Source organism: Elephantulus edwardii, unplaced genomic scaffold (genome assembly GCF_000299155.1).
Source record: "Elephantulus edwardii isolate Elephantulus edwardi_28Jun2011 unplaced genomic scaffold, EleEdw1.0 scaffold00368, whole genome shotgun sequence".
NCBI classification, from domain to species: Eukaryota; Metazoa; Chordata; class Mammalia; order Macroscelidea; family Macroscelididae; genus Elephantulus; species Elephantulus edwardii.
This window is the reverse complement of record NW_006400118.1, coordinates 1,528,160-1,543,793: the sequence shown is the minus strand read 5'-3', so window position 1 is coordinate 1,543,793 and position 15,634 is coordinate 1,528,160. Positions and strand designations below refer to the sequence as shown.

The 15,634-nt window shown below is 37.4% G+C and overlaps 1 protein-coding gene across 2 annotated transcripts in view; it reads left to right on the top strand.

Annotated features, from left to right (window-relative positions):
• Positions 1-14,828, top strand: part of DHX36 (DEAH (Asp-Glu-Ala-His) box polypeptide 36) — a 59,563-nt gene extending 44,735 nt beyond the window's left edge. For both annotated transcript variants that reach the window (XM_006902098.1, XM_006902097.1), the window contains exons 18-25: positions 2,784-2,957; positions 3,097-3,183; positions 4,969-5,052; positions 8,675-8,774; positions 8,861-8,951; positions 13,239-13,359; positions 14,143-14,295; positions 14,649-14,828. In XM_006902098.1, coding sequence (XP_006902160.1) covers positions 2,784-2,957; positions 3,097-3,183; positions 4,969-5,052; positions 8,675-8,774; positions 8,861-8,951; positions 13,239-13,359; positions 14,143-14,295; positions 14,649-14,828 — 990 coding nt within the window. The remainder of the gene's footprint in view (positions 1-2,783; positions 2,958-3,096; positions 3,184-4,968; positions 5,053-8,674; positions 8,775-8,860; positions 8,952-13,238; positions 13,360-14,142; positions 14,296-14,648) is intronic.
• Positions 14,829-15,634: the final 806 nt, after the last annotated feature.

The following is a 15,634-nucleotide window of genomic DNA, read 5'->3' as shown; positions in this document are numbered from 1 at the left end:
TTTTTGATAATTTCCACACTCTGTTGGATCACCTTCTTTTAGAATGAGAATGAATATGGATCTCTTCCAGGCAGTTGTCCTCCAGATTTATTGGCACAGCTTGGCAGGCACATTCAGAGAAGCGTCTCTTCGTTGAAATATGACAAGAAGACAAAGATTCTCACCACTAGGCCATTTATAGCTTGCTTGTCTCCATAATCAACACTCTTGGTATCAGCAGCCAGAACATCAAAAGATAAATTGCACTGGGAAAGTTTGCTATCAGGGACCTCTCCAAAGTGCTAAAAACCAATGATGTCAGTCTAGACACTAAGATGTGCCCAACTCAGGCCATGGCCTTTGCAATTACTTGCTATGCATCTGGCAGCTAGACAATGACTAAGGATGATGGAAAAAGAATCAATGTCTTTGAGTTGTGTTGCTGGAGAAGAACATACCGCCAAGAGAATAAACAGGTCTGTCTTGAAGAGGGTGAAACCAAGTTTCTCCTTGGAGGCAAGGATTTTGAAGCTCCATTTCACATACATTGGGCACATGGCCAGGAAGGACCAGTCCTTGGAGAAGGACATCGTGCTTGGAAAGGTGGAGGGACAGCACAGGTGAGGAACACCCCAGAGGAGATGGATTGACACAGTAAAAGCGATAAAGGGGGTAGATGTTTCGGAGTCTGTAAGACTGCTCAAGATAAGGCAGGGTTCAGAGGTTTTGTACGTGAGGTTGCTATGAGTTGAAGGCGACTTGATGGCACATAACAATAACGTTCATCTGTTGATGGACCTGTGTTCTTTTCTCCCTTTTAACTATTTGCAGTAGTGCTGCAAGGAACACTGGTGTATAAGTATGTTTACATCTCTGCGCTCATTTCTTTTGAAACATTCGAATTGGTAGGCCATGCTATTTCTATATTTAACTTTTTTAGAAAGTACCAAATTGTTTCCTACAGTGAGTACTCCAGTTTGCATTTCTCCCAGCAGTGTACAGTTGTTTTTCCACATCCCCATCAGCACATGTGTTGTTTTCTTTTTGTAACTATAGACATATTTTTATAATTTCCATAATTTGGTATGATTTCAATTTTATATTTACCAAAAATTGTTTATCAAGTCCGTATCATTAAGAATGATGTGTATCCACTAGGAGAGCCTGTGGAGTCTACTTTCAGTGGATATAGTGCTTTTTAAATATCTCTATGTCCTCATTGTTTATGGTGTTGCTTGTTTGATTTGGTTCCTTTTCAATACTTTGATGCTTGAATCATTTGGTTCCTTTTTGATGTTCTGACCATTATTAAGAATAATATATTGAATTCTCTATTATTTAATTGTATTTTGTATATTTAATTCTATACTTGTTTGCTTAGTATATTTTGGGATTGTGATATTAAAGATCTCTGTGGTTTACAGTTATAATTTTTGATACATTGACCTTTTTTATCAAGAGTTATGTTCATCTCTTATTTGTTCTTGAAATCGATTTTATTCAATATTGATATATAACTTTTCCTCTTTAATTACTCTTTATGAAATTTTTAAAAATTTTATTATTTTACTTTTCTTCAGATGTCTTTATTTTTGGTATTAAGATTATGCTGTATTCCATATACAAGTTGTAATCTTGAGTTGGTTTTTTTTTTTTTAATCTTTGGGAATTTTTGTAAGATTGGGCCTATTACAGATCTGTTTCTAATTGTCATTTTTCCTTGTATCTTGTCTTCTGTTGTGCCTAGTTACTTTAATTCATACTGGAAGTTTATGTTTAAATAACTTTTGTAGCTATATTATTTGAAACATGGAATAATGATAGTTTGGAATAAACATGATATCCTGCGGAGAAATACATTGCCATAGGTATTAGCAATGTAGTATCAGGTTAGTCACATTTCAGAGAAAGAGAAGATTTGAAGTAGAGTCTTGTGATCCTGTGTACTTTTGCTTTATTGTTGTGTCAAGTGTGTAAGCCCTGCCCTCTGAGCCCCAGAGAGCATCTCTTCACCAGCCCCTCTCTCTATCTCTCCTTTGGATCGTCCATGGCCTTTTTTTACCTTCTTTGCCCCCCGCAGCTACTACAAATGTCTCTGAGAAGCTCTCTGATAAGAAAGATACCTCAGCTCAGCTCTCACCTCTTGTCTCTTAGCAGGGTGTTTCTTCTTCTGTGGAGCTTGCCGGTTTTTTGTGTATGTGTGTATGTTTTTTCCCCCATAATTTTATTGAGTGATTTTCTCTTTGGGCAGACTATTTATTTATTTTTTTAAATAATATTTTATTTTCTCTACTACTTTATATACAAAATTCTAATACAAATTTGAACAAATTCTTTCAATTTCCCTCACCCCCCCACCCATCAAATTGTACAACCCAATGATTAATCCCCTCCTCCCCCTGCACATCCACATCCCTCTGCTTCCAGCCTTTCCCACCCCTCCTGGATCCTTATACTCATTCTGTGATAACAATCTTATACAATATTTATTCTTGTGGGACTGAGTTAGTTCACTCAGCGTAATACTCTCCAGTCCCTCCCAAGTTAGGTAATCATTTATAAAGTTATTGCTCCTGCGTGCTGCATAGTATTTTTTATATATATTTATGATAAAACCAAGTTAGTGATTTGTTTAAATTTCCAATATTTTATTTACTTTAGAACATGTTTTGATGTAAAAAACTGAAACTGGACAAGTGTTAAGACTTTTGAACTTGAGAAAATGAGGAGTGACCTGTCAGATGGGGTTGTTTGCTTTTACTTTAACTGTAATGCTTTAACAGGCGTATTTCCCTGTTTTACAGAATGCGCTGGATAAACAGGAAGAATTGACCCCTCTTGGAGTCCACTTAGCACGGTTGCCAGTCGAGCCACACATTGGAAAAATGATTCTATTTGGTGCTCTGTTTTGTTGTTTAGACCCTGTTCTCACTATTGCTGCTAGTCTCAGCTTCAAAGATCCCTTTGTCATTCCATTGGTAAGAAAAAGAAAAGCCTGAATATTTTCACATAGAGAGAATAATTGTTCCGTATAGTTTTATTAGCAATTTACTAAGATACTGTTCTTCATTCCATAGACTCAGAGCAATATAAATTGTCTTTCCTTGTTACTTTAAGGGAAAAGAAAAAATTGCAGATGCAAGAAGAAAGGAATTGGCAAAGGATTCTAGAAGTGACCATCTGACAGTTGTGAATGCATTTGAGGTAAAAATGTTTTTATTTTTGGTGATTTATTTAAGTGAACAAGCAAGAAATTCAGTGTTTTTAAAAAACCCTGTATTGGAAATGGCAGTTACCATGTATTTTTATTGCTTACTGAGACTCTTTAAAAGAAGGATATGGTAAAAGACTTTTCAGAGCCTTTGTAAAGAATTCAGGGAGCATTTAGGGTAATATACACAATACCTTTGTGATGTGTTCTAAGGTGAAGATTAAACAGTTTCTTTTAAAATTTTTTTTAACTGTTCAGTTCACATCTTACTGGAATGCTACTACTTTAATGAATAAACTACACCTGTAGTCACATAAAATAAATATTTTGATAATGAACATCATAATTAGATATGTTGCTAAGATTAGGGGAGATTTTGAGGACACATCTCCAAACCAGGCTTATCTGATAGTAAACATTTGCCACTCATCTTTGCAATATTTAAGTATAGTTTGGTTTATAGATAAAATATCTTTTTACTGTAGGTCTAGATTGTTTTATTATAAAAAGGTAAAGTTTTATGTGTATCTTTTTCCTTTAGCTCCATAAACATATTTTTCCAGCCTTTTTGCCCAACCTAACAAAAAAAGAATCAAAAATATCTAATGGTGTGGTGAGCTCTGGTGGCCTAGTGGCAAGAAGGTGCACTGCAATCCTAGAAGTACTCGGTTCGAATCCACCAGATGCTCTGCTGGAGAAGGAAATATCTCCTCCTGTACCAGTCAGATCTGATTTGACGGTACACACACACAAAATAATAAAAACAAATTTTTGACATTGAAATTTGTTCCACAAGCATGTTGTTGTGTTTTTTAAATCACTACATATGTACCTTATTGAAATACTTTGTGTAAAATATCCAGATAACTCACATTTAAAAATCACTTGAATATTTTATGGTAGTTACTGCTTTAAAACTAGAATTTTTTTTTCTATAATTATATTTTATTAATTTTCATAAACATTTACAGAGATTTTGGGTTTCCATTCATTCATTGTTGCACTATTCTCTCTACCCTCCTCCCAGTTTATTCTTGTCCAAATGCCACAGTGCTTGTCAAAGCCAGTTCTGATTAATCTTCTTTGTCAGTGTGTCCTTTGCCATTCCCTATCACTCCTCCCTGAGAGAGACTTCACCCTGAGTCATAAGGAAAAGGGGATGGCGTATTCTCTTAGCTACTTCCTGCTGAAAAGGGACGCTGTGGGTTTCAGGGTGAAGATCTTCTCTCACTACTCTAAAGGGCCCTTTTGGCAGTAGGAAACACATAGACTATTATGGAGATTGATTTTGGAATTTAGATGCACTCTTATTGATTGTGCTTGGCCGTACATATTCATATCCTTGAAGATGTATCATGGGGGTGTTGCAACCTAGAAGACACAAATTTGACTAACAGTTTTTAGTTCCTTGGTTCAAAAATTATGGAAAAGTAAAAGAAAAGATTCTTTCATTGTTTTACAAACCCTCCCCCAGGTCCCCTCCACCATGTAGCCCTCGCTCTAGTCTCCTGTGATGACAGAAATACCTAGTTATATATCTCTTTTAAACATAAAACTAGAATTTTAAGGAGTTTATGCTGCTTTAATTTGTAGATCTTTTTAAAGTTGTAGCTTTGGTGGTTGGTTGTTGCGTTTTGTTTGTTTTGTGTTTGTTTGTTTTTTTTTGTTTTTTTTAAAAAAAAAAAAAGGAAATAGAGTTAAATGCTTTTTTAAAACCAAACTAATAACCCATCGTTGCTTTGAAAATTGATAATAAATGGATTTCATTTCTTTGATAGGGCTGGGAAGAAGCTAGGCGACGTGGTTTCAGATACGAAAAAGACTATTGCTGGGAGTATTTTCTGTCTTCAAACACGCTTCAGGTAATGATGCTAGCTTCTTAGTTACTCACATGTATACTAGACTAATGAATGCATGTGTTTATTTTGTTTAATAGTTGGGTAACAAAAGTTAATTATTTAAGCATATTTTCCAAGGTTGCGTAATTATACAAAATAATAGAAAATATTTATTAAATCTGTTGCATCAAAACAAGGAAGAATATATAACTTAGTATAGTAATGTTTAAAAATTTATGACTGAAAAAAGATTCCAGAATATACAGGAGAAAGTTCAGTTAAACTCATTTACTGTGTCTGCCTCATACTTTAATATTATTTTAAAATATCAGAGAATGTATCTTTAACTTGTGATTTAATGTAATGAAAACATTTCAAGAAAGGAATACCTGAAATGGTAGAAAGTGAGTGTGGTATTGGCTTAAAAGTTTTAAGACCTCTCTGGTCTCCAGCTCCCTTAACCGCAGGTCTTGTAAGTCATCAACAGCGGTGGGACTAGGATAAGAGAGAAAATGCTTCCCATACTGAGCAGCAGATCTTGAGAGAGATTGGCGTGAGACCCTGGTCATAGTGGTGAAGAGACTGTGACAGAGTATAACCAGAGGAATCCTGGAATAAAGGCCGGAAGATTGAAGGAAAAGCGATTTATAACTGCTGTGAGATAAAGTTGCTGCATGATTGAGGAGTCCAGAGACTTCTTGAATTTGTGCTGCTGAACCGAACCCGTGCTGTTACTAATTGAAAAATTGTGCCTTGTTAATATGGCTTGGGATTGTTGGATTAAGTCTGAACTTGCCTTATATTCTTTGCCTCTCCAACTTTCTAACCCATTTTCCTAATAAACCTTGGAGTTCTGAGTCAAGCCTGTGAGTCCACGATGAATACGTGGACCTCTTGCTGCTCCTGTGGCTCCAGAGGCAGCACAGGGCTGGGGTACAGGCTCTGTCTGCTGTCTGCTCTAGGTGGTGAGCGTCTCTGTTAGTCTCCCTCCCTCTGGCCCTTTCACAGAGATGCCCATTGCCCTTTGCTCCCATGTTCCATTTCCTGCTCTCTAGACAATGACCACATCAACCTTGCAGCCAGTGAGGTTAGCAATGTCTTCACACTCTCTTAAAAAACATACATCCAAACTCTGGTGTGAACTGGGCATTTGACAAATCTCCATGTAAAAAGAAGCAAAAGAATGATTCTCCTATGTCTTTATCTGTACTCTCCATTCATGAGCAAAAAAAGAGACTTGACACCTATGCAGATTTAGAAGGTAAAACGGAAGATAAAAAAAGTGGAAAATAGCACAGCTCCACAAAGGAAGGCAGCTGCTTCAGCAATATGAACAAGTTAACAATAGGAATTCAGTGAAACACAGCTAAAATAAACCAGTGGAAGAAATAAAAGGCTGCTGAGTAAATAAAACCAGAAGGAACAAAATGGACACCCTTTGAAAATAAACACTGCCACAAGAAAGGTTTGAAGTGATCATAGTTGATGAATACAGCTTTAAAAGATTAAAGCATTAAGTGAAAAATTTGCGCAAAGGAAGATTAGGTGATCCATTATGAAGATAATGTTGACTGCATAAAAATTCAAGTGTAATTGATTATGTATTCAGAGATACAAGGATTTTTCTGCAATAGAAAATGAAATGAGCCAGAATAAGAGAGAAGATTACCAAATCCATGTGTCATTTTGAGAATATTCTGCCCAGTCAAGATACTAATTCAAGTAGGTAGACAAGTCAAGACGGAGTCAAGAAAGCACTTGACAAAATACTGTTTGTGAGCTGTTCTTAATAATATGTTGCCTATTAAGAAATGAATCGTGGAGTATTCAGAAATAGTGCTAAATTAACTGCATTGCTACTACTCAGATGTGTATTTTATACAAAACAGGGTTGGAAAGCCTAGCTATAAATAAGAATGTAAAGGTAATAATCTCAGAAAATGTAAAAATAATGGTAATAAAAAACCAGGAGTGGCTGTACAAGGTTAGCTATATTCATAATATATATCCTTTTATAATGTTAAATAGTCTTAAGTTTGCAAAATCCTTTAAAAAAACTTTCAATTAATATAGTTTATCTGCTCTCTAATTTCTGTTTTATTTTCTTCTTCAAACTACTATTAGCTTTAATACATTTATAAAAACAACTTTTGTGCTGTGATTAAGGGCAAAATATCCAATAAGCAAGATACTTAACTTGCATTTACCTACTAATCTGGGTGAAATCATCCACTGCACTTAAGAAAGCACAAGTAACCCTGTGCTGACCTTGATTTTAGATACGCCATTCCTGTCAGGGATAGTAGATTTCAAGAGCAGCTTTGATCCTGTGGGAAGGAGCTCTAGGGTTGGAGGAGAGAGAGACCAGCCATACCTACGAAGCAGGATCATTGATGTGCTGAAAATGGAAAATTGTTTATGTCAAGTTAGTACGTAAGCACTGGTCAATCCAGTCTGACTGTTTTTGAACTGATAGTTAATCATAGTTGTCTGTTAGTATCTAGAAGGTCCTCTGTATCCATGGATTCATCCAATCACAGATTGGAAGTATTCCGGAAGAAGCAATTAAGTGGCCACAGCAGTCCTCTAAATTTAAGGGGAGCATAAAGTACAATTTACATACCTTTTACATTGTATTAGGAATTATGTAAGTAGAGCTGATTAAGTGTATAGGTTAACTCTCTCTCCATATATGGAAACAATGTCATATGGATGCAGTTGTATAAGTACAACATACCTGCGGTCTTGTTTACTAAATGGCTGTTTCTGAGAATATTGAGGAAATTTTCTTTAGTCTTTGTACTTTTCTATGTTTACTTTATTGAACTCTATATAATTTTTATCTGAATAGTGGTTTTCTTTTAAAATAAGGAAAATTAAAAATAAATGGACTTAAGATTAAGTGCAAATTAATAATAATAAATTAATTAATAATAGTTCTTGGGTTTAAAAAGTTTTAAATATGTGGGTATATTTGAACGATGGATAGGGAGGTTGATTTTAGGCATTATTTTGTTTTAATAATTTGTTTTGTGGAATGGAGTAGTATTTGAATGTCATTCATTGGTTATGTCCTAAAAGAGACTTGCTTTTCTTATTTAAAAACAGGCGAGATAAGTATTTTGGACTTTTGTAGGGTATAGCATCTCTGTTGGAACCACTCAGTCCTACCAGTGTAGTGCCAGAAAAACCATGTATGTAGTGCAAGAGCAGCCATGTATGTAGTGTAAGAACAGCCATGCATGGAGTTTAAGAACAGCTATGTGTGTAATGTAAGAACAGCCATGCGTGGACCGTGTATAGAGTATAAGAACAACCATGTATAGAGAGTAAAATAACCATGTGTGTAGTGGAAGAACAACTGTGTATGTAGTGCAAGAACAACCATGTATAGAGTGTAAGAACCACCATTCATGGAGTACAAGAACAACCGTGTGTGTCATGGAATGGGTTGTGCTCTGCGAAAACTTTTTACGCTAAGAGGCAGCGACCTCCAGGCTGTAGTTTGCTTACTGCGGCCCTAATACATCTCGTTTTTGCTTAAGGATAGCCCTGATTCTGGGAAGCGTGCAGCTGCGTATTTTAGCGTATGCCTTCTGTCTCTGCCAGAGATGTTCGAGTTGTCTTTGTTACCGTTGCTCTCTAGATGCTGCATAACATGAAAGGGCAGTTTGCTGAGCATCTTCTTGGAGCTGGATTTGTAAGCAGTAAAAGTCCTAAAGATCCAAAATCTAATATAAACTCAGGTAAAGCAGAAAATATAGTGTAAATAATTTGCTCCTGTTGTCCATTATACTAGTATTTTACTTTTTCTATCTTTCCACTCCTATAGATAATGAGAAGATAATTAAAGCTGTTATCTGTGCTGGTTTATACCCTAAAGTTGCTAAAATCCGACCAAATTTGGGTAAAAAAAGAAAAATGTAAGCATTGAAGATTGTTCTTATTTGCAAAATTTCCTTGAAACGTTTGAAATCCTGTGGTTAACAGGACTTTCTTGTGTCCATTTGTCATTAGCTTATGGGTCATATTCTTCCTTCGACCTGTGATCATTTAGAAGGAAGCAGACTGTTTTACACACACCACTTCCCTGACAGTCTGTCCTTGGAGTCCACCTCCCCTGTCACTCATTACTCACAGAGAGTGTTAGTAAAATAGGACAGCCACAGTGCATTTTATAAATGGAAATTGGTTATAAAAATCAGGGTCTGAGTAGAAATCACTAGGTTTTGGTTTGGCTTGATTTTCTTCTAGTTGTAAACTAAGTAATTTAAAAACTGCCCTTTAGGGGAAAATTTAATCACTTCATTTCTTGAGGGGAAAAATAGTTAAATGTATGTACTGATAACTTCAGCGGTAATTAGAAACAGTGACTTGACTTTTTGTTTAGTAAATGAACTCATACTGCTAGGGATCCCAAGAACCTGGCAGTTAACCAGAAGCTAGTGGTTTGTGAATCTATAGTACCTGTTTAGAAAGCACAGTGGTTTAGAATTATCAAGAGCCATTAAATAATGGCCCAGTGGAGTAATAAGTGAATGTTTTAAGAAATAATATCCTAAGTGATTCCAAATTTCTGAAAGTTCTATTTATTTTTATTTGAGACATGGTTTTTGTAATACCACACTTATCAGATGACATTTCTGTTTTGATGTACTGTTATTATTTAAGCTCACTTATTGCTGTTTAAACTTACTGAGCAAGCCAGAATTGACCCAGCTACCAGTGGGGTTTGGGTTTGTTTTTCTTTTCTTACTGGTTTGCTTACAGTGACAGTCACAGGCGAGGAGCTGTCCCATGTTTCTGCTGTGGGTTCCTAAGTGGATTTGAAGAGACAGAGGTGCTGCATTGGGGTTAGCGGTACAACTCCCCAAAGGTTATGCCCCAGAGCTTCCTTCCAGTTACTGTGTAGTGACCAGATACTTGAAATTAATGTAACATAGTCAAACTGTGATTATAAACGTGAATGAAATAGGAGGAGATATAAGACATTTTAACGATAGAGTGAATTCCCCACCAGGGAGGATTTTTGCCCCCACAGACATTTGACAGTTTAGAGACATGGGTGGTTGTCAGAGCTGAGGGGACTGTACTTCTGACATGGTGCATTCAGGGGCCAGTGACTTCTAAACCTTCTCTATTGCAAGGAAAGCCCCTCCCCAAAACAGAACACAGCAGTTCAAAATCAATATTGTTGAGATTTAGAAACCCAGTTTTACTGGACAGGTTGTTATTGTTGGAACCAACCCATAGCTGAGCCACCAGCAGGTTTTCAGAGGCAGTTAGTTGCACGAGGTGAGATTGCCCATCCTCCGGCAGAGCATACCACATGCCTGCAGGATTGCAGTGCAGGTTCTTAACGCTAATTGGATTTTCATTTCTGATTTATTTATCGTTGGGTATCTCACATGTTACTAAATGATCTTAGTATTCTTGGCTTCAATACTTGCTAATGTTTTCTATCTGTAACTGCAGTGCACTGTTACTTACTAGAGAATTCTTTAGAGATTGCAGCACAGCTTCTTGCCACTAGGCCACCAGAGCCCCGTAGATAATTCTTTAAAATACATTTTTATAATCTCTCGCTCATCCTGTGAGAGTTTTATTTTTTGATTAATGTACTTATCTTTGGATTGGTGCTTTGCTTTAGCCTAAACAAGACAGAGACCAGCAGACTGTGTCCTGTAGGCCTGAAGCTTGTTTTTGTAGTTTCATTAGAATGCTCCCACATGGATTTGTCTGCTTTGTTACTGTATACCTGCATAGTTGAGGACTAGTGTCAGTTTATTTGAAAGCCTAAACTATTTGTTGTTTGGCCTTTTAATGCATTAATTTGCAAACACCTCCCACCCCATTCCGTAATAGTCAGACAGGATAGCAGGGTGGCATTGATTAAACTGTTGACAGGTCAGGTGAGGAAAATATTTTATTTTGAATAATGAATCTTGACAGTGATTTCATAATTGGGCAAAAATGTTGTGACTTTTCAGATCTTCTGAAAAGAGCAGCCCTAAGGCCTGCTCTATCCTGTGCCAGTCTTAGCGGTTCTGACACACCTTAATGCCATTATGCCAGTCACTGAATCAATCCATCTCATTGAGGGTCTTCCTCTCCTGTGCTGTCCCTCCACCCTCCCAAGCATGATGTCCTTCTCCAAGGACTGGTTCCTCCTTGCAACATGTCCAAAGTATGTCAGATGAAGATTCAGAATCTTTGCCTCCAAAGGAGCAGCCTAGTCTCACCCTCTCCAGGATGAACCTGACCTGTTTGTTCTCCTGACAGTCCATAGTATATTCTCCTGACAGTCATAGTATATTCAGTACTCTTCTCCAGAACCATAGCTCAAAGGTATTAATTCTCCTGTCATCCCTAGTCATTGTCTAGCTTTCTGAAGCATAGCAAGTAATTGCAAAAACTGTGGCCTAGAATCAGACTGACATTGTTGCTCTTCAGTACTTGGGCAAGGTCTCTGACAGCCGGCTTTCCCAGTGTAATTCATCTTTTAATTTCCTGGCTGCTGGTACCAAGAGTGTTGATTGTGGAACCAAGCAAACCAAAACCTTGAACAATCTCAATCTCTTCAACATCTATCGTGATGCTGCCAATTGACCCACTGGTGAAAATCTTTGTCTTCTTGATATTTATTGAGCCTCAATCTATATTGAAGACTGCAGTCCTTGACCTTCTGCAGCAAGTGCTTCAGGTTCTCCTCAGTTTGAACTAACAGGGTTGTGTCATCTGCATAACACAGATTGTTGATGAGTCTGCCTCCATTTCTTATGCCACATTTCTCCTCATTCCTGGATAATCTGTTCTGCATATAGGTTGAAAAGGTATGGAGATAGGACACATCCCTTGTGTACAGTCTTCCCAATTTTGAACCGTGCAGTGTTTCCCTGCTCTGTTCTGAGGACTGCCTCCTGGTGCACAATCAAGTGTTCTGGGATTCCCATTCTTAGAATTAGCCCCAGTTTGTTGTGATCCACGCAGTCACATGCCTTTGCATGGTAAATGAAATGTCTATAGATGGGGTACAAGGTCTGTCAGTATCACAAAGCTCTAGGAACTGAGAGTCATTTAAAGCGGTTCAAGGTAGAGCTCTTCCAGTGTATTCCTATTTTGAAATGACAGGATCTAAGTGTGATAACTTTTGAAACATATTTTAAAATTCTTTAAAATCAGTGTAATTTTTTAACAAAATCTTCAGTATTTTTATCCCATCAGAATTTTTTTCTCAGTTTTTTAAAAATCTTCCAATACTTTATATCCATCTGACTACATAACTTGTGAAGCTTTTAAAATTTATTTCAGAAAGTTTTTCTTCCATTTAAGGCCTATTTTGGGGGTTATGGGTTATGATGCAATAGTAGAACACTGAAATGCTTCCCTTGTTCTGAGTACATTTCGGTATCTGCATTACAGAGCTGTGTTAGGGTCTGGTACTTTCCAGTCTGTTAGCCTTGACGACATAGTATGGAGGGCGTTACTGTACTGCTACCCAGAGGCAGCACGTCGCTGGCGTTTGGGTTCTTCAGGAGAAAGGTGGGCAGTCCCTCCTTCGTCATTTGTAGCCTCTGAAAGGCTGTCGGTTTAGCTATGAGTTGTTTGACTCCACAGCTCTGAAGGCTGGTTGGTTTGTTCTTTTTGGGCGCCAGCCTGTGTGTGGTTATCTGTGTAATCTGTGCAGGAACCCTGGTGTGCTCTCCTTAAAGCACTCGGGTGCTGACTGATAGCGGGTGTTGAAACTCGCAAACCTCCGCGGAGGGAAGACGGGCAGCTTGGGACCCTGAGGGGCATTTCTGCTCTGTCCTGTGAGGGTGCTGCGAAGTCAGTCACCGCGACAGTAGTGGGTTGTTTCATCTTCCCTCAGAGACTTAAAGAGCTGGGGTTCAATTCTATTTTTAGTAAGTCTTACATATTTTTTGGTTTCTTGTTTTTTTATTTTAAAAAGGATCATGCAAAAGATGTTTTAACTCTAATTTTTTTTATTTTAATCGAGATTTTAGTTTAAGTTTATAGAGAACTTGGATTTCCATTCATTCATTGTTGCATATGTTCCTCCCTGCACCCCTCCTCCCCAGTTTGTTTTTCCTTTAGGAAAAAAATTGCTTTCATTGTTACACAGTTCCCCCCAAGACCGATTTACTGTGCAGCTCTTCTTCTGGACTCTTGTCACACCAATAATACCTAACTCTTTTAATTTCTTGAAGGGTGAAAGTGTACACAAAATCTGATGGATTAGTTGCCATTCATCCTAAATCTGTGAACGTGGAACAGACAGACTTCCACTACAAGTGGCTTATCTACCACCTGAAGATGAGAACAAGTAGTGTAAGTGAGCACTCCACTAACATGCATCTCAGTACCATTCTTGTCACAGTTTATAATTGTTTTCACCATTGTGAACAGTTTGTACTTTGTTACACTTTCTATACTTTTATGCATTTCAGTTTCAGGATAGATGTGTGCATTTTAATAAGGCTGTTTCATTTGCAGAATTTTGTTTCAGAGCCTACTCTCAAGAAATAAAAGGCTTTCATAGTTTACAAAAGTTTTACACTATACGATGAATTATTGTTAGCACACCTGAATACCTCACTGAATGCTGACATAAAAATTTGACGTTTTTTCCATAGTGAACGTAAAAATAGATAAAAAATAAATTTCAGCTACATGATTAATCTCCATTTTGCCATTCAGAAAATACATTGTTTAAAGAACAGTGCTATAGTTTTAAAGACCTAGAAGTCTCTGTATTTTCTGAAATAAAGATGACTTATTTAACATGGATTGTCTTCTGTATTGATTTCCATTATTTTATCAGTGAATTTTTGCATTAATGAAAGAGTGTTGGTGATGCTAAGCTGTGAACTGAAAAGTCAGGCCCTGGGAAGAGTCTGGAAAGATGTATGGCTTTGGAAACTGCTTTGTTATACTCTGTCCTCCGTAGTGTTTCATGAGTTGGAATTAACTTAGTGACGTTTTATTATTACATTAGCAAAATAATCCCTGTTTTGAAGGAAACTCCTATTGATACAAGTGGTGATAGGAATTACTTGGTAGTAATCTTCTCAGTGTCTGAAGTGTTTTAAAGCTCTTTCATTCACCTTGCAGATCTACTTATATGATTGTACAGAGGTTTCCCCATACTGTCTCTTATTCTTTGGAGGTGATATTTCCATCCAGAAGGATAATGATCAAGAAACTATTGCTGTAGATGAATGGATTATCTTTCAGTCTCCAGCCAGAATTGCCCATCTCGTTAAGGTGATTGACTTTACATATACATGTTATATATACTTTATATGATACATATGCACATTTACTTTGATGTGTGTTGATCATGTGGCTTGTTATGGGTGTTGAGTTTACATTCTTTGCTATATCAGCAGAACATATCATATTGAGGAACTGACAGGTTTTCCAGATTTGGTTGAGAGTAACCTTTTTTAAACCTAACCACACTTAATAGCCACCACATTGTAGGTTGTTGCTTACTAAGTATTTCTGGCTTCCTCGCTAGCTTTTGATAATCTGTGCACCTCTACATTACTATTATTGATCCCATTGTTTACTAGTACATCTGTTTATTTTGAAAATTGCAATTTTTCTAACCTTAGGAATTAAGGAAGGAACTAGATGTTCTTCTGCAAGAGAAGATCGAGACTCCTCATCCCGTAGACTGGAACGACACTAAATCCAGAGACTGTGCAGTGCTCTCTGCTATTTTAGACTTGATCAAAACTCAGGAAAAGGAAGCGCCCAGGAACCTTCCGTCACGCTTCCAGGATTACAGCTGACGCCTCTGAAAGCTATTTTCTCTCCTAATTTTTTATTTAAATGCTGACCCCTGGGACGTGACTAATTCTTGTGTATAAGGTAGAAACCCTCCGTAAGTACTCAAGACTTACTGTGCATGACTTGACAATGTTACTAGAAGTAGCGGTTATTTCAGATTCTGTGTAGTCCCATATATCCGTTGTGGTCATGTCCATATTTTGACAGTACTCTTAGGTTATAATGTATAATGTGCAACTTGAGAAATTTCTTCATTCTTAAGAAGTATCAATCTTTATGACCACACACCTATATTATAGAACCAGTAAAAATAGGATACTTAGAAGCAGTTCAAATAAAAATTTAAACACACATTTCTTAAAAATGAAACCCTTATCAGCAGTAAACTATCTGCTTGTAATAAAGGCCATATTTAATAAAATGTAGTGTAACTGTCAGCCAGCTTCTTGGGTTTGGTTTCTCCATGACGGTTTTCAGTTACTACACTAGACCCTCCCCTCCCCCTCGGACTTTGCTCCGTGCAGCATGAGATGGATGGAGCATGTGGGAGCGCAGGGCGGGAGCCTGACCACCACTCACAGCTCTGTTACTGCTACATGTCTTGGGCAGTTTCCTTACCTGCTGCTCCTTTTTTCTTACTTGGAAAATAGCGATAGTAGCTGTGATGACACATTCATAGCATGTAGAACAGTTCTTGCCATGACACAGTTTTCCTGCAACAGTTGATCTTACTACCTTTCTCAACGCTCCGATACTATTGCATCCCCTCTGCCAGTGGACTCTGGTCGGACATGCCCTGCATGGCACC